Source organism: Clarias gariepinus, chromosome 20 (genome assembly GCF_024256425.1).
Source record: "Clarias gariepinus isolate MV-2021 ecotype Netherlands chromosome 20, CGAR_prim_01v2, whole genome shotgun sequence".
Taxonomy (NCBI): domain Eukaryota; kingdom Metazoa; phylum Chordata; class Actinopteri; order Siluriformes; family Clariidae; genus Clarias; species Clarias gariepinus.
In genome coordinates, this window is record NC_071119.1 from 3465681 (window position 1) to 3490823 (window position 25143).

The 25143-nt window shown below is 43.8% G+C and overlaps 1 protein-coding gene across 1 annotated transcript in view; it reads right to left on the reverse strand.

Moving 5' to 3' along the window:
* Positions 1-25143, reverse strand: part of sorbs2a (sorbin and SH3 domain containing 2a) — a 49934-nt gene that overhangs the window by 2589 nt on the left and 22202 nt on the right. Inside the window, exons 5-26 of the mRNA XM_053479628.1 lie at positions 24810-24836; positions 24499-24623; positions 23397-23957; positions 21033-21320; positions 20439-20559; positions 18821-18996; positions 18246-18312; positions 18092-18142; positions 17763-17961; positions 17061-17175; positions 16107-16190; positions 12537-12593; positions 10710-10756; positions 7966-8126; positions 6085-7749; positions 5251-5312; positions 4744-4841; positions 4512-4626; positions 4281-4409; positions 4016-4180; positions 1278-1315; positions 1067-1173 (exon numbers count right to left, since the gene is read on the reverse strand). Of these exons, the coding sequence (XP_053335603.1) occupies positions 1067-1173; positions 1278-1315; positions 4016-4180; positions 4281-4409; positions 4512-4626; positions 4744-4841; positions 5251-5312; positions 6085-7749; positions 7966-8126; positions 10710-10756; positions 12537-12593; positions 16107-16190; positions 17061-17175; positions 17763-17961; positions 18092-18142; positions 18246-18312; positions 18821-18996; positions 20439-20559; positions 21033-21320; positions 23397-23957; positions 24499-24623; positions 24810-24836 (4458 nt within the window). The remainder of the gene's footprint in view (positions 1-1066; positions 1174-1277; positions 1316-4015; positions 4181-4280; positions 4410-4511; positions 4627-4743; positions 4842-5250; positions 5313-6084; positions 7750-7965; positions 8127-10709; positions 10757-12536; positions 12594-16106; positions 16191-17060; positions 17176-17762; positions 17962-18091; positions 18143-18245; positions 18313-18820; positions 18997-20438; positions 20560-21032; positions 21321-23396; positions 23958-24498; positions 24624-24809; positions 24837-25143) is intronic.

Here is a 25143-nt window from a genome sequence, read left to right on the forward strand (position 1 = left end):
TCATGTCATGCGCTCTACTCAACAGGAAGTCAGTTATTTTGGGTTGTTTACAAAACACATCCGATGGATTTTGATATACTCCTCCTAGGAGATTTATACGGTCGTCACCAAACCCGACCTCAGTGTCAAGACATTGAGAATGAAAAATTGGGTGGATTTTTCATATCTCAAATGGTTCAGCCATGACGATGCTGATTAACTTCAAGAGTGACATCACGTTGAGTGACATCATAGTGAGATGCTTTTCAACTTGCTTTTTCAAACGCACACAGGTTAGATTCTGCTGACATTAGGATAAAAAGTGTCAAATACCTGTACCTTCCTTATATATTGTTTCGTAATGATTTAGATATCTCTTCTTTAAATGCATGTGCTTACTGTGCCCACTGTCTTTCTGGTGCGCCCAGGCGGTGATGGTGCAGGGTGCTTGGGACCGATCATCATTGTTTGCAACTATACTCTATTCTTGATCTGGCTAATCTTGACTTATCAAGTTTGGTTAATATTATCAAGTCTTAGTTTGGCTAATCTTGTTTAATATTGGTTTAGCTGATCTTGTGTAGTCTTGGTTTGACTAATCTTGCTTGATTGGGCAGATCTTGTCTAGTCTAGTCTGGGTAATTTTGGCTAGTGTTGGTCTAAGTAATCTTGTCTATTCTTGGTTTAGCTACTCTCGTCTATTCTTAGATTGGGTAATTTTGGCTAATCTTGCTAAAGAGGCTATGCTTTGGTTCCTCGTCTAGTCTACTCTCGTCCATTATTGTTTTATGGATTACAGATCTAGTCTTAGATGGCTATTTATGTCTAGTTTTTGGAAATTTCTGTTCTTAGGCTTTTTAGCCATTGCTTACATATTCTTGTTTAGTCTCAAGGTCTTTTAGTCATGGCTTTTATGTCCAGTATTTGCTTGGTGTAGTTTGATCTGGTGACTCAAGGCATAGGTAATTTCATCAAGTCTTTGTTTAGTCTAGCTTGTATTTGCCAATCTTGTCATGTCTAGTATTGTATCGTGAGCGACTTGCTTTTAAATGAATGTTACAATGAGTAAATATCAAGTATGACACACCTACAAACCAGCCGTCATCGCACTTCTCCACCACATCAACCACATCACCCTCTCGCAGCTCCAACTCGTCTTCATTTCGGGGCACATAGTTATACACAACCTGAAACCTGCAGCAGAGAAGATGTGTGTTCAGTCGATCTGCTGTCTGCAAACAATACGACTGGATGAGAATCCTGACTAACAAGCTGCTAATGATGATGAGGTCACTTACGGCTCTCCGGGTCCATGAAGTGAATCCTGCATCATCCTCTGAACGAGAGAGAGAGGGTGAAAAAGCGAGAGAAAAGACAGAAAGGCGAGATGTGATCAATTCCTTCTCATATTAGTGTTACTGTTCTGGAACAGGAAGTCACTTCAACCTCATGTTCAGCAAACACAAACAGACAGATGCAAAAGCGGCGACATCATTTTCATCCTCAAGTATCATCAACATCATCATCATCATCCGATTCATGCACACAGAGAACTCCAAACAGGAGAAAGGGCATTAGGAGAGGACACCATCTGCCAGCCTGCACTTCTGCTAGTGTCACGGCACACTCCGTCCTACCCTTCGCGCTCTACTGGAAGAAACGGAGGGCGATAAACAGCGCCTCCTGGTGGAAATAGGGCTGCGCGGCGGCTTCCCGTCAACTACCGCTGCGTGACTATAAACCGTCTGCAAGAGTCACAGCTCATATCAGGAACTTGGCATCAAACATACAATACACAAACACACGCTCTATTTAATGTCATCTCCATGCTAATGCAACAATCTGACGTTAATAGTGTTACATCCATAGATAAATAGATAGATAAATTAAAAATAAAACACACACACACACACACACACACACTGCAACCCACAGTAAGTGCTGCACACATCATCCCTTAGTGCACACTTGCTATGCTTTACCTTGATGTGAGGAGAATGCGGCTTTGACCGAGGGGACAGTGGAGGAATGGAGACAGGAGGAAGACATGGAGATGTGTGAGATACAGGGACACCGGAGAACAGAGGGGAAGAGAGGGCAGGAGAAGTAGATGAAGATGGAGGAGACATACTGCTAGAATGAAGAGTGAAGGAAGGAAGGAGAGGAGGAGAGCGAGGAGAGAATTGAGGAATTATGGAAGATGTGATTGGCTCTAAGGGAGTAGCCGGGGGAGAGAGGGGAACTGTAGGAGATGAGGTTGGCTCTGAGAGAGGAACTGGAGAGGAAAGGGAAACTGTGGGAGATGTGCTTGGTCTTAAAGGAGGAACTGGATAGGAAAGGGGAATTGTGGTAGATGTGGTTGGCTCTGACGAAGGAGTCGGAGAGGAGAGGGGAACTGTAGGAGATGTGGTTGGCTCTGAGAGAGGAACTGGAGAGGAAAGGGGAATTGTGGTAGATGTGGTTGGGTGTGACGAAGGAGTTGGAGAGGAAAGGGGAACTGTAGGAAATGTGGTTGGCTCTGAGAGAGGAACTGGAGAGGAAAGGGGAACTGTGGGAGATGTGGTTGGTCTTGAGGGGGGAACTGGAAAGGAAAGGGGAATTGTGGTAGATGTGGTTGGCTCTGAGGAAGGGACTGGAGAAGACGGTGGAGAGGCAGGGATGGTGGGCAGGAAAGGTTGCCGTGATGGGTAAAATGGAGGATGAGAGGAAGGAATGGGAGGAGACAAAAAACGAGTAGGGGGAGAGGAAAAGGAGGAGAAGGACGAAGGAGGAGGAGAAAGAGGAAGGTGCGTATAAGATGAGGAGCAGGGAGAATGAAGAGAACTAACAAGGGAGGTAAGAAAAAAAGAAGGAGGGGAACAACGGGATGAAGAGGGGTCCTCTTCAAATGTAGGAGAAGGTACAGGGGATGGGGACAAGGGGACAGGAGAGGAAGGAGGAGAAAGGTGGAGGGAGGAACTACATGTGGAGGAAATAGGGGAGGATGCATGAGGAGGAGGAGAAGGGTCCGGTGATGGAGAGTAATCAGGCTTTGATAGACGACATGTGACATGAGGTGAGGGATCGGCCTAGCAAGGAGAAATACAATGAGATGTTTACTTGCCACCCCAACTCTAGATGATACAAACATACAGGAAAACTTTTGTAAAGCTTGGAATAGCATACTATTCTGTAAATACTTTAAAAACAACAACTGTATGGTCTACCTCTTGTGCAGGTACATCGAGGAAAGAATTGCAAACATAAGATCTGATTGGCTCATCGCCCTCTTCCTGTAAGTACAACTTAGGAAACCCCGCCCCATAGCTGTCCGTCACTGGGCTGGCAGGGTCTGGGAATCCGTCACTCAGTATGCTTAAAGGTGCCCCGTATAACCCCTTGTCCTCAGGCAGAGTTTCTGATTGGCTGGTCAGCCTTGTGGACTCTTGGCATGGAATCTTTGGCATTAACTTATCACCTGATGCTAGCACACAACATTTAGAAGGTTCATCAGCCAGATGTTCAGTCTCCTGAGATAATTGATTACCGAGGAACATCGTCAGAAGTTTGTCGTAGGGGTTTGGATCGTTCATGAGCACCGATAGGTCTCGGTCGTGATGCTGTTCTGCAATCACCTTTTTATGTCTGATGGCGTCTGCTTCTACAATGTACAGCTCTTGATTCTGATCCGAAATCAGAGACTGTGTGGTTGGAAAATGGTCTCGGTTTAAAAAGTGAGAGGTGGGATTTGAGAGAGGAGGTGGGGTCATAAGAGGAGGAGGTGGAGATGAATTTGAGACTTGAGACTTATTGAGCGGTGGAAAAGTGGGTGGGTGGGGACTGGGATAGCGGATGTTTCTGGGAAGGGGTGGTGGAGTGGGAGGAACTGGAGTGGTACTGGGAGAAAGAGTGAGAGAAAGCCATTCACTGGTGACCTCCTGAAGGTAGGGGTAAGGGGTGGAGCCAGAGGGCTTATAGAGGAGCACAAAAAGAAGAAGAATAAGAAAGTGGAAAATAAAAGAAAAGTAAACATCCTTCTGCTGGAAAACAGCCTCACCTTCTGCGCTTTGTAGGCGTCTATACGGTGACCTGAACTTTTAGTAGGGGATCCCTTGATGACATCGACGTATGACACAGGAAAAATCCCCTGCTTATTGGAGCCAGGGATCCTCCCTTCATACCAGTTCTTATCCACTTTCCTTAGCAAGATGACTCTTTCTCCCTGCAACACACACAAACACAAACATATAGTACTTATGAATTAATCTACCAAGAGTCTGCATAAATATAGGAAATGCGTGTTCGTGTCAGATATCTCTTACCTTCCTGAGCGAAAGCTCCACGTTGGTGTCGGCGTTAAAGTTGTACCGAGCCACGGCCTCTCCGATCTCCCGAAGCTGGGCTGGAGGAGGAGGACGCACCGGCTGCTTCCTCTCAGGAGACACGACCTTCTGAAAGACATACATACCACCAAACTTAATACAATAACAAAAAAATGAGTAAACCGTTTACTTTTGGAAATATGCAGTATTTTAATGAACACACACACACACCTCAACATATGAAATAGGGAATATTCCAATGCGTCCTCTGTGCTCTCCCTCATACCAGTTGCTGTCAATCTGTCTGACGATGTTGATTGCATCACCCTTCTTAAAAGACAGCTCTCTGTAAAACACATCAAGCGAAACATCAAACGAAAGTGAGATCCGCCAGGACGGTATGACGTTATACTGTGCACCGGAAGTGCATCCATGTAGCGTTTTGATTTAAAAGCATACTCACTTGCCGGTCTGAGCTCTGAAGTCATAAATAGCCCTGGCAGACTGTCTCTGATGGAGAAGAGAAGATAATATAAGATATGTCATCTGCTTAGAGGAACCCTAGAAGACAATCAGAGAGCGCATCATAACGCACGCTCGATTTATTGTTGCTTTTACATTTAGGGTCTAATACGTTTGGTGTAAGATGTGGAGAAGGAAAAAGTGACGACTACTACAACAAGTGTGTTTGTTAGGGGCGTAACCATGATTTCTGTAAAACAAGGAGACAGAAGACAAAGGGATAACGAGACCAGGAAGTATCGAGTACATATGGAAAGTAGTCAACAGAGTGCAGTGATACAGCAGTAGTGACAAATTTATGCCTTTTGTAATGCGTGTTGGAAAAACGCATCTTTAGCAGCATCTTTAATTTTACCTTCATTTAAAAAAAAATCCATAATTTATTAATCTACAAAATTGAATCATAAAAAAACAGGTTAATCTAAAACTTAAGATTTAAAGGAGTTACCTCTCGATCTGGAGTAGGCTTTCTGTTCTGAGGTGTGAGGCGACCAGCTTCAGAGCCCTGATCTGTAAAATGGAAAAAAGTCCTGTGAGGTCATGCCATTAAAAAAAAAAAAAATAAATAAATAAAATTATACAAACATGGTGGAGGTGCAAGAACAGAAAGGGTGAATCACTGGTGAGGGAAAATAAAATTACGATGGGATAAAACAACTGCAAAGCAGAATCAAAATAATTTATTTCACTTATTGTTTAAATAAAAAATTGTAGAAATTTATTTAATTACTTATTTTTTTAGTTGCTCCAGCACATTTCGCTGTACGCACCGAACTCTTAATAAAACGACTCGTACTTGGTACAATCGAATAAAATTATTAAAATTGTTACCTTCTTTTCCTAAATAAGTCTATAAAGCAACTGGAAAAAACGTACATTATACAACAATGGTCACTATAACACGTTAAAAAAACAACAACATAGAATCAAATACGTTTTTTCGACTGACGAATGCAAGATGCATCACCTCACGTGAAAGAAGAAAAGCTGCAAAAACTGATGGACACAAATCATGCATTTAACAAACAGACCAAACATGAACCATGCTTTCTTGCCTCTTTTCCACGAAATTCATAATCTAAACATATCTTATACACCGTGACTGAAAAGTTGAACAGACACTAGAATTGGCTCTACGTTTTTTTTTTTAACCTTTGAACCAGCAGAGAAGAGGCAGTGTTTCAAATTCACCAGCACAGCGAGTTTGTGGGGATGACAATGGGACGGTGTGACTGTGGCAACAGGGTTCTTAGCGAGTGAAGAAATGTTAGCGCAGCTGCACCTGAATAGTAATGTTCGTTAGAGCTAGCTTTAGTATGCTGGTTGTTGTTGTTGGAGGCATCTGCGTGATGCGGCTGCTGGTAGGAGGCACTGTGGTAAGGCTGGTAGTGGTGCGAGGAGGAAGGGGAGAAAGTCCCCCGCCGAGCCCGCAGTGACGAGCTCCGTTCGGGAACTTCCGGGAGCAGCTCCTGCAGTAGCCGACGCAAAATGCTGTCATCAGGCAACCGAGCAGCTCCCAGTCCTTTCTCTGACCTTAAATGGTCATAAATGTCCTGTAGAGCAGCATCTAAAGCCTCATACATTGCTGTCTTTGATTTGTGATGGCTTGAGCGACTGTGGTGTCGCTGGGTTGGTGAAGAACCCCGCTTCTTGCGGAAAGGCACCGGGCTGACCAGAAAGGCCAGTTTGGAAAGGCCTGATTCGCTGGGTGATAGCGGAGCGAGTGGAGGCGTGATGGTGGTGCGGCTCTCTTGCTGTGCTCTCTCATGCTTAAGCATAGTGGTGAAGCGAGTGTAGGAAGCTGGGCAACGCCCCTTACAGGAGCTGATGAGGTGGCGGTGGTGGTAGCCTTGACTCTGGCCTAGACTCTGGTGGAGATGGTGGCGGTGGTGGCTGCTGTGGTGACTGCGTCCGTGGTGATGGTGGTGGTGAAGGTGGTGAAGGTGGTGATGGTGTCCAGAAATGCAAAAGCTATCAGACGATGCTAGTGAGCAGTGGTCTAAGTCGCTCTCACTGCAAAGGGATGATCCTTCTATCTGAATGAAATCACTCAGTTCAGAGGCACAAGCGTCCTGCTCGCTGTCTGAACAGTCCTGTTGCTGTTGCTGGTTTTGCCTGACCACCGGAACAAGGCTGCGATCTTCTGGACCTGGTCGCGGTTGACCTTCTGGGGGGCTTCTCGCCCTTTCTGGAAGATCTTCTTCCTCCAAGAGCGACTCCACTGAGAAGCGGCGCTTAGGGCAACTGCTGGCTCGAGAAGACCCTGGCGTAGTGGTGCCTGATGGAGTGTTATCTTCACCAAGGTCTGGCATTGACTTAGACTTTTGGATCAGCTGCTCGTACTCCGAGATCCGATTTGGCACCATGCTCTGTGGTACTTCCTGGCCTAATGCTGCCCATGAATGGAGGCTCTTCCGCTGCTGCTGCTGTTGTCGCTCAAGTTCCAGGATGCGGGCACGGACAGAACACATCACTTCTGAGGGCAGAAGCTGTTCCCTGTCAATGTGATGCATCGTCTTGTAAAGCTGCAGGAATCCTGGGGTATCATGGGCCATTTTGCGACGATGATGCCGCCGTGCTCTCGGGGACGAATTGAGACTCTTCGCTTGTGTCTGCTGTTGACGCGTTCCACCTTCACCAAGCAGAGATCCGACACTTTCTGAGCGATTGCCATTTATTCCGACATTACTGTCCGAGAGCAAGTCATCATAGCTGCGAGACTTGAGGCAGGGCGAGGATGTGCCTGCTTCCTCATCGTCCACGCTGCTCCAGGTTTCAGCACTGTCCTTCTGGCACACCTGCCAACCATTTTTGAAGCTGATAGATTGCTTGGAGCTGCGCAGGGTGGATGTGGAGAGGGAGAGGGTGTCAGAGGAAAGTTGTGAGGACACGTGGTCCATACCTGGGGAGCTCACTGATGGAGAGAGAGACTCACAAGTGCCTCCAGCTGCAGAGGCAGCAAATGCGGCATGCCAAAAGAGAGGAGACAGGAGCGGAAGTTAATAGGTTCAACAGTTAGAAAGAGAGAGTTAGTGCGGTTATAAGAACATTTGAGAAGAAGAGACAGCGAGATCATGAACACATATGCAAGAAAGTGTGCGAATGACAGAAAAAATGTTAATTGTTAAATGTTAGGTCGCTCGTTGATTGTGTGTGCGTGTACCTTTTGCTTTTGCTGGAGAGGAAGGTGAAGAACGTGCAGCAGGTTTCTTCAGACTGTTAGATTTGTAGGGCTCGAGTCTAGAGGCTGGAACAGCATTCTGCTCACTTCCTGCGCTCTGCTGAGTGACAAACGGCTCTGACTTTCGTCTCTTCCTGTAGTCACTGGTGGCACCAAAGATACCAGAACATCACTAAAATGCTTTGATGATTTTTACTATCTTGTTCTGTACTAGACCTTTAACAAATTCAGACTCAGCAAACAGCAGCTGATTTTTATTTAGCCTATTTTTTAGCCTAGGGAAATAAATGCTTCAGATATTTTTTGTTTGTTTGTTTAATCTGCCTATCTAGCTTATCCAAACTGGACCTACCTGTCTGTTTACTTTTTACAAATTCAGGGCCCAACACCAATATTTATAACTATTATTAATAGCTTAGCATCACAGCCAATTAGTCTATCATTCCTTTTAAGGCTACGCTCATCTAAGGCCCCCTAGTGGCCAGGACCTCTATAAAATGGATAAATGGTTTACTGAATGAATTGATGGATGGTTGAAAAGATTGCTGAATGTATTGATGGATGGATGGATAAATAAATCGAACAAAATGTAAGGCAGAAAATCAGTGGAGAATCCAGAGATGTCGTAAATGTTAGGATAAATGGCTGCATGGAAGAAAAAAATAACATGGCAGGATGGATGAATGATGTGAAGAGAAGAGAAGGATGAAAGTGCAGACAGTAGATGGACCGTCCATGCTTGTCGAGTGCCACCTAGTGGCCAGGACCCTTGATACCAAATGTAGCCAGTAATCCATCCCTGGGTTACACCGTTTAAATAGAGTTGTGGTGCCTTTTTATGACGAGGCACCAAATTTTTCTGAATGCCCCATTCCTGGAGTGTATCATCAAATACACGCACTACTGCTTCACTAGTGTGTGAACCAGAAAACTGCTTGATGTATAAAGCACCTCTCTCTGAAAAACTTCATATCAGTCCTTCTGATCTGCTTAAACTTTGTTTTTAGGCAAAGGAAAAATAATGTTTTATTACATGCAATTGTGCTTACTGGAAAAGCCATGCACAATTACATATCTGATCATTATAATTAGCAGAAAAAAAACACTGTAATCATTGGTCTGGAAATTTCCCCCTTTCAATTCATTAGCTCTTTTGAGTCCTTCTTTTTTTCCCTCCTAATTGTGCTTCATGATTTTGTATTCTTTTGCATATTTGTCACACTTAAATGACTGAGATAATCAAACAAATTTCAATATGACACAAAGATAACTAAAGTAAATACAAAATGTAGATTTTAAATGATGATTTTATCTATTGCCCCTAAAACTAATAACTGGTTGTGCCACCCTAGGGACAACTCCCGCAATCAAGCGTTTGCGATATTTGAGCCATTCAGAGGTGGACTAACTGCAGCATGAGGTCAGGAACTGACGACCGGACATTCTCCTTCAGGATCTTCTGTTCGAGCGTTATGGTTCCATCAATCATGGCAAGTCGTCCAGGTCCTGAAGCTGCAAAGCCGCAGACAATCATGCTACCACCACCATGTCTGACTGTTGGTGTTAATAATATGCTGTGTTGCTAACGGGACACACACCTTCCAAAAAGTTCAACTTTTGTCTCATCTGTCCACAAGATATTTGCACAAAAGTCTTGGTGATAATCCAGATATTTTTTGGACAATGTGAGAGACAAGCCTTTGTGTTCTTTTTGGTCAGCAGTGACCTACTCCTTGGAACTCTCCCATGAATGCCATTTTTGTTCCCAGTCTATTTGTTATTGTTGAATCATAAACTGAATCTGTAGATGTTCTTCTTGGTTCTTTTATGAGCTCCTGGACGAGTCGTCGTTGTGCTCTCGGGAAGGATCACCACTGCTCCATTTGTGAATTACTTTTTCACACAGGGCAGGTAGGTTCGGGCAGCTATTGCCCCTTAATAACAATATAATAACAATTACAATACTATTTAAAAACTGCATTTTGTATTGATTCGGGTTATCTTTGTGTGATATTAAAATTTGCTTGTTTCATGATTACAAAGATAGATCCACTTCACTGAACCTGCTTTGACACGAGGGTGAGGAGGGGAAATTTGTGTAGCGAGACCGAGCACTGGCTCTGCATTAAAGTGGTATCGGGTGCGGTAGTATTGGAGAAATTTTACGAGTACGGTTATAAGCAATGAGCACGGTATCGGACCGATACCCATTACTGGTACATCCCTGCTTTAATCCTAACAGGTATAAATAGCATAATAATGCTCACAAAAACATCACACATACAAATCTGGTGCTTTTCAGTGTTCTGGTTGCGCCTAAAGCATAAAAGCAATCTTATAGTCTTTCAGTAAGGCGTTATGATCTTATAGCATCCCTAAAAGCCCCGGTGTAATTTTTACACACCACTCCAGAAGCGTACAACAGCACCGCAGGAAGCGTAACCTCCGCACTGAAGTAAAGCTGCAAATAAAGTTCTTAATGAGCTGAGCTGAGATGAAAAGAGAACAGCAGGATGTCATGAACACGGCACTCAGCCATGTCACTCAGCCATACACACACACACACACACACAGGCACACCCGTGTTATAAATTTGTCATGCACTTACAAATTAGTGCACAACCGCCAACATACACACATACAGTATCTCAAAAACAACAATCATATTGTGCAGAGAACCTGATGGTTTCTATTCTGATGGATACACACAGGACAATAAGACTCACCTGGAGGTGCTCTCGGGCCGCTCGGAGGATGAAAGACAGAGAGATGTCTACAAAAAAAAGAACACAGGAGTGAGATGCGCACAAACAAAAGAAGCCCTGACGTTGCTTTCCAGCCCTCGTGCGACACTTAAAACCTTCCCCCCTCTCCGTACGGGCAGCTGTATCTCACAATAGTTCCACCCACCCCCCCCCTTTCCCTGCTTACAATGCTGTAATGATGACCTTTGACCCGCTTTAAGAAAGACAGAGAGAATCTCTCAAGGTGTCCACGGTAACCTCTCACAATTCATGAAGAAATGACGTGCTGCATAAGCATGATTATTAAAGAAAAAAGAAAAAAAAACACGTGGCGGCTGAACATTATGACCCGATCCACGGTGTCCTTCAAGACTCGCTCCTCCTCCCTGATTTTCACCAATGAGCATCGCATTGATCCGGGGTGCTCCAGACTACCCACAATGCACTGTGGTCGGTGTGAATGGAAGAGCTGGTGAGATACGCAGAGCTTGTCAAGGATTCTGCTGGCTAATCCTTTTGCAGAATACATCAATATTTTAATACTTATTAGCTTTTAGACTTATTTCACTGAAAGAATTTATATTTTTTTAAAAAAGAAAATTTTACATTTCTAAAAAGATCCGGGACGTTCAGAAAGGGAAGCCAGTGTGCAAGACCGTACATCACATTCGGTTCATTAAAAATAACACTGCAGTGCAAGATCGCTCTTTAAAAAAACCTCGAGGCTAGAGAAGACAAGAGGAGCGTCAGCAAAAAGAGAAGAGATGAGGATGGAAGGATGGATAGATAGAAGGGAGGAAGGGTGGAGACAAGAAAGCAAAAGTCAGAAGTGCAACCATGACCTGACTAATTTATAGAAGAATATGATGAAACAAGAAGAAAACAGAATGGAACAAAGTTAGATAGAGGAAGAAAGCAAATAGATAGATACAGATAGATTAATAAATGGATGGACTGATAGATAAATGGATGAAAAATTTATCAAAAATACCCTAACCTAATGGATTGATAAGAAAAAGAAGGCTGGTGAGTAGATAAAAAAGAGAGAGAGAAAAAAAGAGAGATTAAAAGGATAAATAAATGGATGGTTAGACTAATTAATGGATGGATTACTGAAATGGAGGATGGATGGAAGAATAGAAAGATTGCTAAATGGATTGAAGGAGAAATGGATGGATGAAAAGATTGATGGAATGGTGGAGAGATTAATGGATGATGGATGGATGGATTAGTGGAGAAATTGCTGAAAAGATGGATGGAAAGATTGCTGGATGAATGGATGGAGGGAACTAAATATTGATTGATCAAAGATGGATCAAAGATATGTACTGTATAAATCTGTGGGTGGATGGATGGATAAAAAAAGGATATAAGGTTGATGAGTAGATAAACAGAATAGCAGAACCGATAGGGGAAAAAAGAAGAGAATAATTCATGTTAAATTGATTAACGTTTGGTTTATTAAAATGATTGATGGATTTATGGTGGGATGGATGAGAAAAAATATTGGGCATAAAATCAACAGATGATGGACAGATGAATCATGATCATCATAAAAGTATAGAAAAGAAGCGAAGAAAATGATGAAAGGTGGAGAGGAGACGGACTGCTGGCACAATTAAAGTATAAATCGACAACTTGAAAAGAAAGGAAGGTTAATAAAGTGATAGGCAGAAAAAAAGAAGGATGGAGGGAAAGACTAGATTCTAGATTGCAAAAAAAGATGTGATGTGATGGGAAATAAAGCATATATAGTTAGTGAGAGGATGCATAGATGGGTGGAAGGAGGGAGGGAGTGGGTGTTATTACCTGGGCGCGGGAGTGGGTGGAGCAGTCAGGCGTGTAATCCAGCCTCTTTTTAGGAGGCTAGACGGCCGAGCGGAGCGGAGAAGAAGAGAGGAGGAGGAGGAGTGGAGATGAGGTGGAGAAGCAGGTGCACCATGGGAAAAAGGGCACATGTGGAGAAAGCAACAGAATTAGAGCATAGCAGCAAAACACCTAAACACACACACACAGAGTGTAAGTCTAGGGGATGCTAATATCAAAGTGTCAGTCCCGTGCCATCACACACTTCAGAACAGCAGAGCGCGTCAGCGTCTACACTGTGTGTGTTCTGGTTGGTACCATACACACAAGGATTAAAGTCTGAATTATCTGCGTCAGTCATCAGCAACTTCCTGCTTGTTTACTTGGTTAGTCACAAACAAGTAAACAAGTAAAAAGCAAACAAACAAACAAACAAAGCTCAAGCTGTAGCGTGGTCTTAAAGCAGCAACCCTGCCAAAGATTTATTATGGAGTGGAATACCGGGACAGAGAAGTCTCCGCCCACTACCGAGACACAAGATGAGGCTACTGCAAAGAAGAAAAAAATGCCCGCCGCCTGCTGAGGCAGAGAAATCTCCACCCATTACCAAGAAGAAAAACATCATCCACGGCTGAGGGAAAAAAGCCTCCACCCACTACCGAGACAAAAATTCTCCGTCCACTGCAGAGATGAAGGAGTCTCTGTCCATTGCTGAGGTCAAGAAGTCTCTGCCTACTACCAGGACGAAGAAATCTCCACCCCACTACCAAGATGGATAAACTCTCTGCCCAATACAGAGCTGGATAAACGCTCCGCCCACTACTGAGATAAACTCTCCGCCCACTATCGAGATAGATAAACTCTCCTCCCAATACAAAGCTGGATAAACTTTCCCGCCCACTACCGAGATAGATAAACTCTCCGCCCACTACCGGAATGGATAAATGCTCCGCCCACTACAGAGATGGATAAATGCTCCGCCCACTACCGAGATAGATAAACTCTCCACCCACTACCGAAATAAATAAACTCTCCGCCCACTACTGAGATAGATAAACTCTCCGCCCACTACCAAAATGGATAAATGCTCCGCCCACTACAGAGATATATGCCCCACCCACTACAGAGATGGATAAATGCTCCGCCCACTATTGAGATAGATAAATTCTCCGCCCACTACCGAGATAGATAAACTCTCTGCCCACTACCCGAATGGATAAATGCTCCGCCCACTACAGAGATAGATAAACACTCCGCCCACTACTGAGATAGATAGACTCTCCGCCCACTACCAAAATGGATAAATGCTCCGCCCACTACAGAGATAAATGCCCCACCCACTACAGAGATGGATAAATGCTCCGCCCACTACCGAGATGGATAAACTCTCCGCCCAATACAGAGATAGATAAACTCTCCGCCCACTACCGAGATAGATAAACGCTCCGCCCGCTACCGAGATAGATAAACGCTCCGCCCACTACCGAGGTAGATAAACTCTCCGCCCACTACCGAGATAGATAAACGCTCCGCCCACTACCGAGATGGATGAACTCTCCGCCCAATACAGAGATAGATAAACTCTCCGCCCACTACTGAGATAGATAAACTCTCCGCCCACTACCCGAATGGATAAATGCTCCGCCCACTACAGAGATAGATAAACACTCCGCCCACTACTGAGATAGATAGACTCTCCGCCCACTACCAAAATGGATAAATGCTCCGCCCACTACAGAGATAAATGCCCCACCCACTACAGAGATGGATAAATGCTCCGCCCACTAACGAGATGGATAAACTCTCCGCCCAATACAGAGATAGATAAACTCTCCGCCGACTACCGAGATAGATAAACGCTCCGCCCGCTACCGAGATAGATAAACGCTCCGCCCACTACAGAGATAAATGCCCCACCCACTACAGAGATGGATAAATGCTCCGCCCACTACCGAGATGGATAAACTCTCCGCCCACTACCGAGATAGATAAACGCTCCGCCCACTACCGAGATGGATGAACTCTCCGCCCAATACAGAGATAGATAAACTCTCCGCCCACTACCGGGATAGATAAACTCTCCGCCCACTACCGAGATAGATAAACGCTCTGCCCGCTACCGAGATAGATAAACGCTCCGCCCACTACCGAGATGGATGAACTCTCCGCCCAATACAGAGATAGATAAACTCTCCGCCCACTACTGAGATAGATAAACGCTCCGCCCACTACCGGGATAGATAAACGCTCCGCCCACTACCGAGATAGATAAACGCTCCGCCCACTACCGAGATAGAGAAACGCTCGCCCACTACCGAGATGGATGAACTCTCCGCCCAATACAGAGATAGATAAACTCTCCGCCCACTACTGAGATAGATAAACGCTCTGCCCACTACCGGGATAGATAAACGCCCCGCCCACTACCGAGATAGATAAACGCTCCGCCCACTACCGAGATAGAGAAACGCTCCGCCCACTACCGAGATAGATAAACGCTCCGCCCACTACCGAGATAGATAAACGCCCCGCCCACTACCGAGATAGATAAACGCTCCGCCCACTACCGAGATAGAGAAACGCTCGCCCACTACCGAGATGGATGAACTCTCCGCCCAATACAGAGATAGATAAACTCTCCGCCCACTACCGGGATAGATAAACGCCCCGCCCACTACCGAGATAGATAAACGCTCCGCCCACTACCGAGATAGATAAACGCTCTGCCCACTACCGGGATAGATAAACGCCCCGCCCACTACCGGGATAGATAAACGCTCCGCCCACTACCGAGATAGATAAACGCTCCGCCCACTACCGAGATAGATAAACGCTCCGCCCGCTACCGAGATAGATAAACGCTCCGCCCAATACAGAGTGGGATTAACTCTCCGCCTACTAACGAGATAGTTAAACTCCCCACCCACTATTAAAATAAATAAACTATCTGCCTAATATAGAGAAGTATAAACTCTCCGCCCATTACTTGAACAAAAATACTCTCCGCCTACTCCTGAAACCCAAAACCTTCCGAACACTTTCAACTTATGGAAGAAATTGCTGTCTGATGTACAGAATGTATAAGTTTAATTAAGAATATTGAAATTTGAACCTTAAATGGTAAATTTTTAATTACCTGGCAACACAGTTAAAATGAATCTGGTTATTTGGCAGTGTTGTGATTGAGGTAGAGGTGTGAGTAGAAGCACTACGATCCCGCGCACACCTCTAGACTGAAGACCACGCGACACACCTGGCATGTGCCGAAGATCCCGCACTCCACTGAGTAAAGATTTATCCAATCCCATGATTCTGTTCACCAGGGGCATGACGCCCACATGGTGGACTGATTAGAATGTATATATATTTTAAATAATTAAGCTAATTGTCAGACTAAACGGTTACTGTGTGGTGATGTGAAAGCTGAATATCGGCACATGCCAACCACACACACACACACACACACACTTTCTTTCTCTCTTACACACACACACTAACACACACACCTATATCTGCTAAATCACACGCTAAAGTGCAGCCCTCGCACACGAGCCCCCTCTGCGTTTCACTTACCGGCCGGCCAAACTCCAGCTCTGAAAAGAACTTAAACCAAGGCTCGTTCTCTATATCTATCTCATCTGCTTCTAAAGCAAAACTCTGCAGCACGGAGCGATGAGAAGGAGACAGAGAGATGGAAAAGCGTTAAGAGGACCGCACCAGTTCACAGAGCATGAGGAGTAAAGAATGGGAAAGAAACAACAGATCAGATGTTCACACACACACACACACACACACTTAAATGTTCAATGATTTTTATTCAGCGATGAAATAAAGTCAGTTTACGTATGAAATTTACTGTACACTTCACCTTGGCTCCAGTAGGTGGCAGCAGAGTGTGACACTGAGTCTCTCTCTCTCTCTCTCTTTCTCTGTCTGGAGCGCTAACAGACTGACATTACGACTAGTGGATTTCTCCCTGCTGTTATTCTTCCCGCTCTTAACCCCGCATGGAGCAGTGATTCAGCGTATGAGCTCAAAGCCCCATGGGAAATGTAGTTTTTACGATCGCCTGGCTCACCTCACTGTCTCGAGCCTGTTACAAACTGCTGAGCTGGCTAGCGGCGAGGTGCTGTCAGGAAAAAAACGCTGCGCTAGTCACTTTTTAAACACCTACACACACACTCTTTGACTGCTTCACACTGAAACAGAATTATCACACTACTTTATTAGCGACTGCTAAGCTAGCTGGCTATTTATCAATTTAAGCGTAGCTAATGCTAAGTTAAGTTAATAGCTCTGGGATTTACAGCAAGTCCTGATTGCTAGCTCTAAAAGATACGTTGTGTAGTTTATCATTCAGCTTTCTTTTACCCTAATCTAGCTATGCTGGCTTTAGCTAACACATTCCAACACGAGTGCCTGACGGTTTAACTGGCTAGCTAATCTGCCTGAAAGAGACACGGATAAACACATATTAAGCGATGTCTAAACGGTACAGCTACACGAGACAGAGTGACTGCAGCTCACCGGCCTCTCGTGCTCCAGGATAGAGGACTTCCCCGGTTCGTACTCGAAGATGCTACGTGGCTCGGCGCGATACCGCCGCGTATCCACTTTACGATCCGGTGGACTCCATTCGTTTCTTATAGAGAGAGAGAGAGAAAGAGAGAGAGAGAGAGACATTGAAAAATAACAGGAGAGAGAAATGATGAGGCAGTAAGAACAATTTAAAGAGACAGAGACAGGGAGAATAAGAGAAAGTGACAAAGAGATAGAGTGAGAGGAACGTCGAGAAATAATGGGAGAGAGAGACATAACGGGAGCTGAGAAAGCTAAAGAAGTTAAGGAGATAATTAGAGATTGGGATAAAGAGGAAAGTAGAGAAAGAGAGTGTAAAAAAGAGATGTGGAGAAATAATAGGAGAGAGGGATGGAGAACTAATGCAAGCAAGAGAGAGAGAAATAATAGGAGAGAATAATGTGAGAGAGAGAGAAAGAGAGAGATCGAGAGATTGAGAACTAATGTGTGTGTGTGTAAGGGACATTAAAAACACATTGAGAAATAATGAGAGAGAGAGAGACATTAAGAAGATAAAAGAAAGTAAGAAGTCGAGATTTAAAGGGAGGACATGAGTTAAGAAATAATGATCTCTCTCTCTCTCTCTCTCTCTCTCTCTCTTTCATATCATTGTGTCTTCTTTCCTGTAGCGCGACTGAGGGAAGGTCTTACGGATCGTGCGGATGCTCTTTCTCTCGGTCGAGGTCTTGCGAGCGGAGCTGCAGGAGCGAGGGCATGGGTGGGGGAGGGGGCGGAACAGGGCTGGGCTCTCGAGGGGGCGGGGCTCTGCTGGGCTCGATGGAATTCCGGGACAGAGGGCGGTACGTGTGTGTCCGCGGTGGTGGGTGGGCATGGACAGGGTCGAAGTTCTCTGAGGGACAAAGTTGACCCGTTAAAAACAAACAAACAAACAAACAAACAAAAAAAGAAACAACCACAAATCCACTTTTACACCCGGCGTGGCAGCCAATCAAATGCAGCGATTTTCTTGTGGCACGTACCGTTATTCACTACAGCGTAGGTAGCACCGTATGTGTCTGCATAGTCATCATCTGTGAAGAGCATCATGGAAAATCTTTATTAAACATAAACACAGACACACACACACACACACACACACACACACACACACACACTCTGGTTTAAAGAACTTACCTGCTTTATGCACCATATGGATCTGTTTGAACATGGTCTTGTACCAATCCTTAGGCCTGTCTACAGTCTGTAGACACACACACACACACACAGTTCATAATATTTTTTTTATTACTTACAGAGGGATATCTGCATAAACATACCAGTGCTGTGTGTTTGTGTGAGTGTGTGTGAGAATAAAGCAGCTTTGCTGTAGTAAAGAGTAACATGATGAGAATATATGATAATGTCAGCAAGTCAGTATGGTGCTTTCCAACCCAGAGTGCACTCTCTTTCTCTGTCTCTCTCTAATTTCTGGATTCATTTACAGTGCCATCCTCATGCCCACCCTGGTGCCCACTCTGATTATTAAATACAAAAAATTATAAAATGTATTGAGAAATGAACTGAATTTAATTTCCACACAAATGCTTAACCAGACACATACACACCCTGACACCCACCATTATAACCATCCTGGGCCCACCCTGATTGCCCACCCTTCAGGTCCACCGTGATTGCCCACCCTTTAGGTCCACCCTGATGCCTATTCTTCGAGCCCACTCTTACGCCCACCCGAATCTAATATCACTCACTGTGCGGATAGCCAGAGGGAGGCCCGAATCATCCACCGGTCCGATGCCCTCGTAATGAGGCGCTTTGATTACTGAAACTTTCTTTTCTTCCTCTGAGAAGCGAGCCACTGGAGTCACGCTGCTGAATGACGTCTCACCCACCGACAGCACCTTCCTCCGTCCTGACTCTGAACCTTCTATCAGACAGACAGGAAGAGTTAGACAGAAAATATGCAGCGGTAAAAACTATTAGAAGAAATACAGCAGGATAGATAGATTCAGTACGACAGACAGAGAGGTAGACAGAGAGTCGGAGAGACTAAATAGAGAGAAAAATGATGGTGATCAGAAACAAACATACAAACTGCAACAGAGAGAGAGAGAGCATCAGCAAGGAAACCAAACACGCAGAGAAAGATGAGAAGACAGAAGGATATAAACCAAACAAAGCGAAACTGAATTCCTAAATGACACTGATTTTAACTGCACCTGATTCAAACGGGCAAAAATCCTGACTAAAGCATAAAATACAGGCACACAGCATAAACAAACTGTTAGCTTCTAGGCTAAAATCTGCACCGTCAACATCTGAGGCACTCCGAAATCCTGGCAGGAAAACCTGGTGGCTTCCAGTCCGTCTCCATTCCACTCAGATATCGATTGCTCCAGGCTTTTTTAATGGCTGCAAATGTGAGAGCTGGGCAACGGCACTGCTGCTAATGAGCCGCATACATCACATAGCCATTAGTTAGACATCAAAAATCCAGAGCTCGATCGATATGATAGGAGCTGAAATGATGAACGTCTTCTGAAACGATCACAACGTGTTCCAGTGTCACTTATTTGACAGATGAAGTGTTCCTTACAAACTAATTATTCATTACTATCCAATTATTTAAGATGGCATTTTAATTAGACTGGAAGAGAACCATTAAACAAGACAAGCTAAATGATATAATACTGTGTGGGTGGGGCAAGTGATATTATCCAAGTGTCACCCAATCATTAGACCCGCCTACTTTATATTGAATGGGAAAAATTCTGGCTAAAGTCGACTTTATCCAATGGCGACCTCACCTATTATTTAACGTAAAGGTCAATGAAGCCAAACAAAGGTAGAAACCCAAGACATCCTATAACCAAAGAACTGCAAGAATTCAAAGAATTTGTTATATTCAACCAAGTTGATGAGGACAAAATTAAAGAAAAATTGCCTTCAATGTAAAACTTCAAAATCGAAAAAGGAACTTGGATAAGTTAGCGGGTAATCTGGCCATGCGGCAAGTTCTGCAAAGTACCCCATACAATCACAAATCCTCGAAGCAGCAACTAGTAAAAGAGCTCACAAGCCCATGCAATTGTTAGCTAGTGTCATTGTACCCCACTTCATGCGAGCCCCACCCAAAAATCATGGTCAATTTGGCTACCTTGATGGCAAACGCCTATTTGTGGCAAACGGCAATTGCTAATTACTACCTTGCTAAATTCTTAATTCCCCTTACCATGACCAAAGTAGCTGACTAACTAGCTAACACAAGATGTTCACCGAATCAATACATTTACCCCATGGAAAACCAACAAGCAGTTTCACCACAACTATGAAGCATTGTCCTACAGAAAATGCGGTGAATGAACTCACCTGAGTGTCTCGTGTGCTGAAACTGCTCGAGTCCGTGACTAAAGACTGGTGGTGGAGGACGTTGCGCAGGAGGAGAGAATGGCCTCTGTGAATGCGCACCTCCATTCACCGCCAGTTGACCCTGTGAACACAACCGATCTATAAGAAAGTGAACTGTACAGATACTCGTCTAGGATAACTGTTAGCATAGCAAGAAGCGACATAACATTTTGTTATACATACACTTTTGTTTAGGAAGAGTGGTTGGGATATATACAGGGGACATACACATGAAAGTTAGAACACGTGACGTTAAAACAATGACAGGTCGGTATGCTGTGGTTAGATATTCAAATGTCCGAGTCTGAGACTAAAGGGTATTTCAGAAAATGTATCGAATATACATTTCAGACAAACACACAAAAACCTCAGAAAATGGTGACACCACAAGTTTAACAGATGGACCAAGAGCACCTGCAGCGACATTTAGTACACATGCTAACAAGCCTATAGAGGGAAAGACAAACAAACAGAGATTTTGCAACATTACCAAAACCAGACAAAGCGAACTGATGAGAGATCTGAGTGAAGGGGGCGTGGCTGCGTGATAGTTACGTTAGTATCAGCAGCCGTTGCTGAGGCAGTGGGTGCAGGGACATCGTCAGGGCAAACAGAGGCATGGCTGAGCGTGGGGGAAGGGGTAGGCGTGGCCTCAGGTGAGTCCACAGCGCAGATCTGCAGTTCTTCAAGGACAGCTGTTGACGATGAATAGTGGCTCAAGGCTGAAAGGGATCGTGACGAAGCATTTGGCCCGGACACGATATCAGGTGAGTCCTGACGTGTACCGCCAAATAATGACCCAGATCCAAAATCGGTGGTCCCTCTCGGTGGGGATACATCACGCTAACGGAAGGCAAAAAGGATGAAAGGAGGGACTAAGAAAAGATTAGAGCAACCATGCCAGCATGCCAGGATGTGAACTACTGTGTGGTAAAGACTGGTTGTACCATGTTAACAGACTGAACAGGGAAACCAGCTGTGGGAGGAAAAAAGAATTTGACAGGTGTTCTGAGGATTCAAGAGTAAAAATACGGTAAGGAAAAGGGTTCATCAAGATTTCTTTGAACGGTTACGGTTTTCTAGATCTTTAAAAGGGTTCTATTGTCTTTTCTAAAGGGAAAAGCAACTGTTCTAGATAGAACCTTCAAGGATCCATGACAGACTGGTTAAAGGAGAAATTCGACAAAGGATTCGACATTTTTTCAGTAAAGAATCAAGTGGAAATAATACATTTTACAGTATTTACACTACCGTTCAAAAGTTTTAGAACACTTTCTAACTCCATGATGGTTCCTGATTTTTATTTCTTTCTACATTGTAAAGGAATGCTAAAGGCATCTAAAAATGCATTAATCTCCTTTGAACAGTTAATGGTGAGATGTTTCTGCTACTTCTGCTCTGTAAAGACTTCATAACGCCTCTAATCTGAGGTGCTGTTAATTGGTCATTTTTCAGGCTGATAACTTTAAATGAACTTCTCGTCTGGGGCAGAGGTAGGTTTTGGTCTCGCCCTCCTGGGACGGCCTTCATGAGAGCCAGTTTCATTATGGTGCTTGATGGATTTTGCAAATGCACTTGACAATACTGTTCTTGCAAGAACTATTACAGAAAGGCCGACCTCTGTGTCTTAAAACAACAACTAACTGTTGTTTTTCTTGTTGTTACGTAATTACCTAATCCCATATGTGTTATTTTATAGTTTTAAAATCCCCAGTATTGTTGTAGAATGTAGAAAATATAGAAATTTGCAAGTTACCCCAAACTTTTAAACGGTAGTGTATATTACGATTAACAGTTCTGACTCTCTAAATGAACTCTGACAACCTTCTTAAAGGCAAACCCTCTGTTGTAAGGCTGTACTGTATATAGAGTTTCAAACATAAGGATAAACAGAATTTGAACCAGAACTTCTTTTGATGAGAAACTGCCACAAGGTCTAGAAGTGTAAATCTTGTCAAATTTAGTGTAAAGTCTAGGTCAAATTCTGTTATATTTAATAAATACATTATCTGGCAAAAAAAAATAATGCGCGCAATCCAAGAATTCATTGACCGCCTTTACCTTTGATTGTGGTGCACAGTGTGGCGGCAAATTCACATGTAAAAATGATTCCTCATGCGCCCAGAACCACTGTTTCACAATTTAAATACTGAAATATGCCTGAGGTGATAACCTGGTCATTTAATATATTCAGGTCGTCAACTGACTTCATTTTATTGCCACATAACGGTGCTAAGCCTACACCTAAGCAAACCCCCAGATCATAACACTGCCTCCAGAGGCTTGTACAATGGCCACTATGCATGACAAGTGCATCGCTTCATACTCTATCCTTCTTACCCTAATCGCTCTGGAATAGCCTCAATCTGGACTCATCACATCACATGAAGGTCCATTGCTCGAAAGTCCAATATTTATGATCCCACCAAATGATGTGTTTTTTAATAATGTGTTGGACAGTTCTTAACCCAATTCTAATCATTTCAAATCTCCTTATTGTTTTTGGTTGTTGATGAAAACTATATAATTTGGCCCTTTAAAAGGGGCGACCTTTTTTTGGCGGGGCAGTGTACATGCTACTACAGAGAAATTATTGTTGACTATGGAATTTATGTAAAATATAAACAATATTGAGGTTACTTACTTAACTGTTTGAGATCTTTAAAGAGGAACCATTTGTGGAGAAAACTCTCTATACCTTTGTAGGGTTCTATGCAGAACCTTTACATGATCCCCAAAGGGAAAGTGTAAAGAAGTCTTTAAAGTGCAAGATGAAACCTTTTGCAAAGAGTGTATGCAACAAACAACTTTGTTAGATTCTTCCATCGTTCTTGATAAAAAGGGAAAAAAACTGTGGATTAGAAAAAAGACTAATTAGGTAAAAAGTGAAGCTGATCTGAAGCCAAATAAATGCAATACCACCACATGGGCCGCTGGTCTTGGTGGCACTTTGGGGCTTGGCTCTGCAGCGTCCTGTTTTTCGGATCCAAATCCTGAATGAAGTCCAGATTCAGGGCGGTATTCTGAATCTTTAGGACCTATCTGAATGGAGAGAGAGGCTGTGTGTGTAGCAGGGGATTTGGAGTATGTACGTGGTGGTGGAGATGGAGGACTATCAGATGAAGGAGGGTTCATGACCTCTGCCATGTTAGTATTACCCCAAGACTGATTGGTGTTAGCGTCATTGGTTATATCTGCACTGGTTATAGCATTAGCGATGACTGAGTTAGATCCTTCATTAACAAGTTTCAGAGATGACACCTTGCGCTCCAGGAGCTGGCTAATAAAGCTGTTAGCATTAGCATTAGCCTCTGGGGAGATATCTGAGCTGGTGGTTGTAGAGCGAGCAGTCTCGGAATACGAGTAGGCTGACGATGAGTTGGATTTGATGTTGTAGGAAGCAGAGTTAACGAGCGAGCTATAAGGTGGAGGGTTAGGGGTCATGTGATAGCTCTCTCTCCGAGGGGGTGGGAGCGGCACCTGATTGACACACAGGGGAGCCAATCAGACAAAAGAAAAAAAAAAAACAAAGTTAGAAATGAAGGGCGTGGCAAACTGGCAGTATAAATGGAAATGATATTTAATCAGAGGGAAGAATGTTCTCCTGAATTAAGGATAAAATCGTTAAATTTGTGGCCTGTGAAAAAAAACAAGATTTACATTTTTATGAACATGTACAATTATGGACAAAAAAATGGACAATCCTGCTGCTTTACAGTTTAACACATAAAAATATCACATAAAAGATCGTCATGCTGTGTGAAGCAGAGGAATGCTGGGTATGAGATGAGTACTACTGAACACCAAAATCCTAACTTTTAACTCAAACCGGACCTGCATCAGATATGAGCTGTCGACTGAACGCCACAACAAGTCAACTCAGTAGTCAAAGCTTGTGATCATCCATTATAACATCTGATCATCGCTAATATGGCGAACATTTAAAGGTGGACAACTTTTGCTATTTTTTCTTTAACAGGTTCAACCAGAGTGGAGAATGCAGTATGTTGTAGGGGTTTACCGGGACAGGACTGCTCTTGTCCTGCAGGTTGGGACGAACACTCCGATAACCTTTAGATGTCAGAGTAGAGTTGCTCGCATCGCCGTTCCTCAATCCGTCATTCATGCTGCGGGACTGCCAACCATCTACACACACAAACATACAGACCATTGATTATTATTTAGCACCATCCATCTATATATCTGCGTCAGGGTCCTAAATCTACTGTCAAGATATTGTTCGATCTCTGGTTAGATCCCTTTACCATGACATGAGCACAACCAAAGATCATACACACACTTATTCAAATGAACATAATCAATCACACTTACCAGACTCCGACAAATGACTTTCACTACCTGTAAACACACAGCAGATGAAAAACAAGCATCACTAACACAGCTGTCATCTTTTTTCCAGTTTATATGATATACAGTACAAGGGAGAGTCAAAAATTATCCGCTCTCTGGCTGTAGAATTTATTAAAATAAACATCATCTCCTTGCTTTTTAATACACTTTATCCACATGTCAACAAGCTTTTGTATTCCCTCATTTAAAATGGTTTAAGCTGAGCTGCGAGCTACAGTACGAATGCACAGCTGTCTTCACTTCTTCATTAGAAGTGAAACTTCGTCCTCGTAGTTCTGCTTTCAGGGGACCAAAC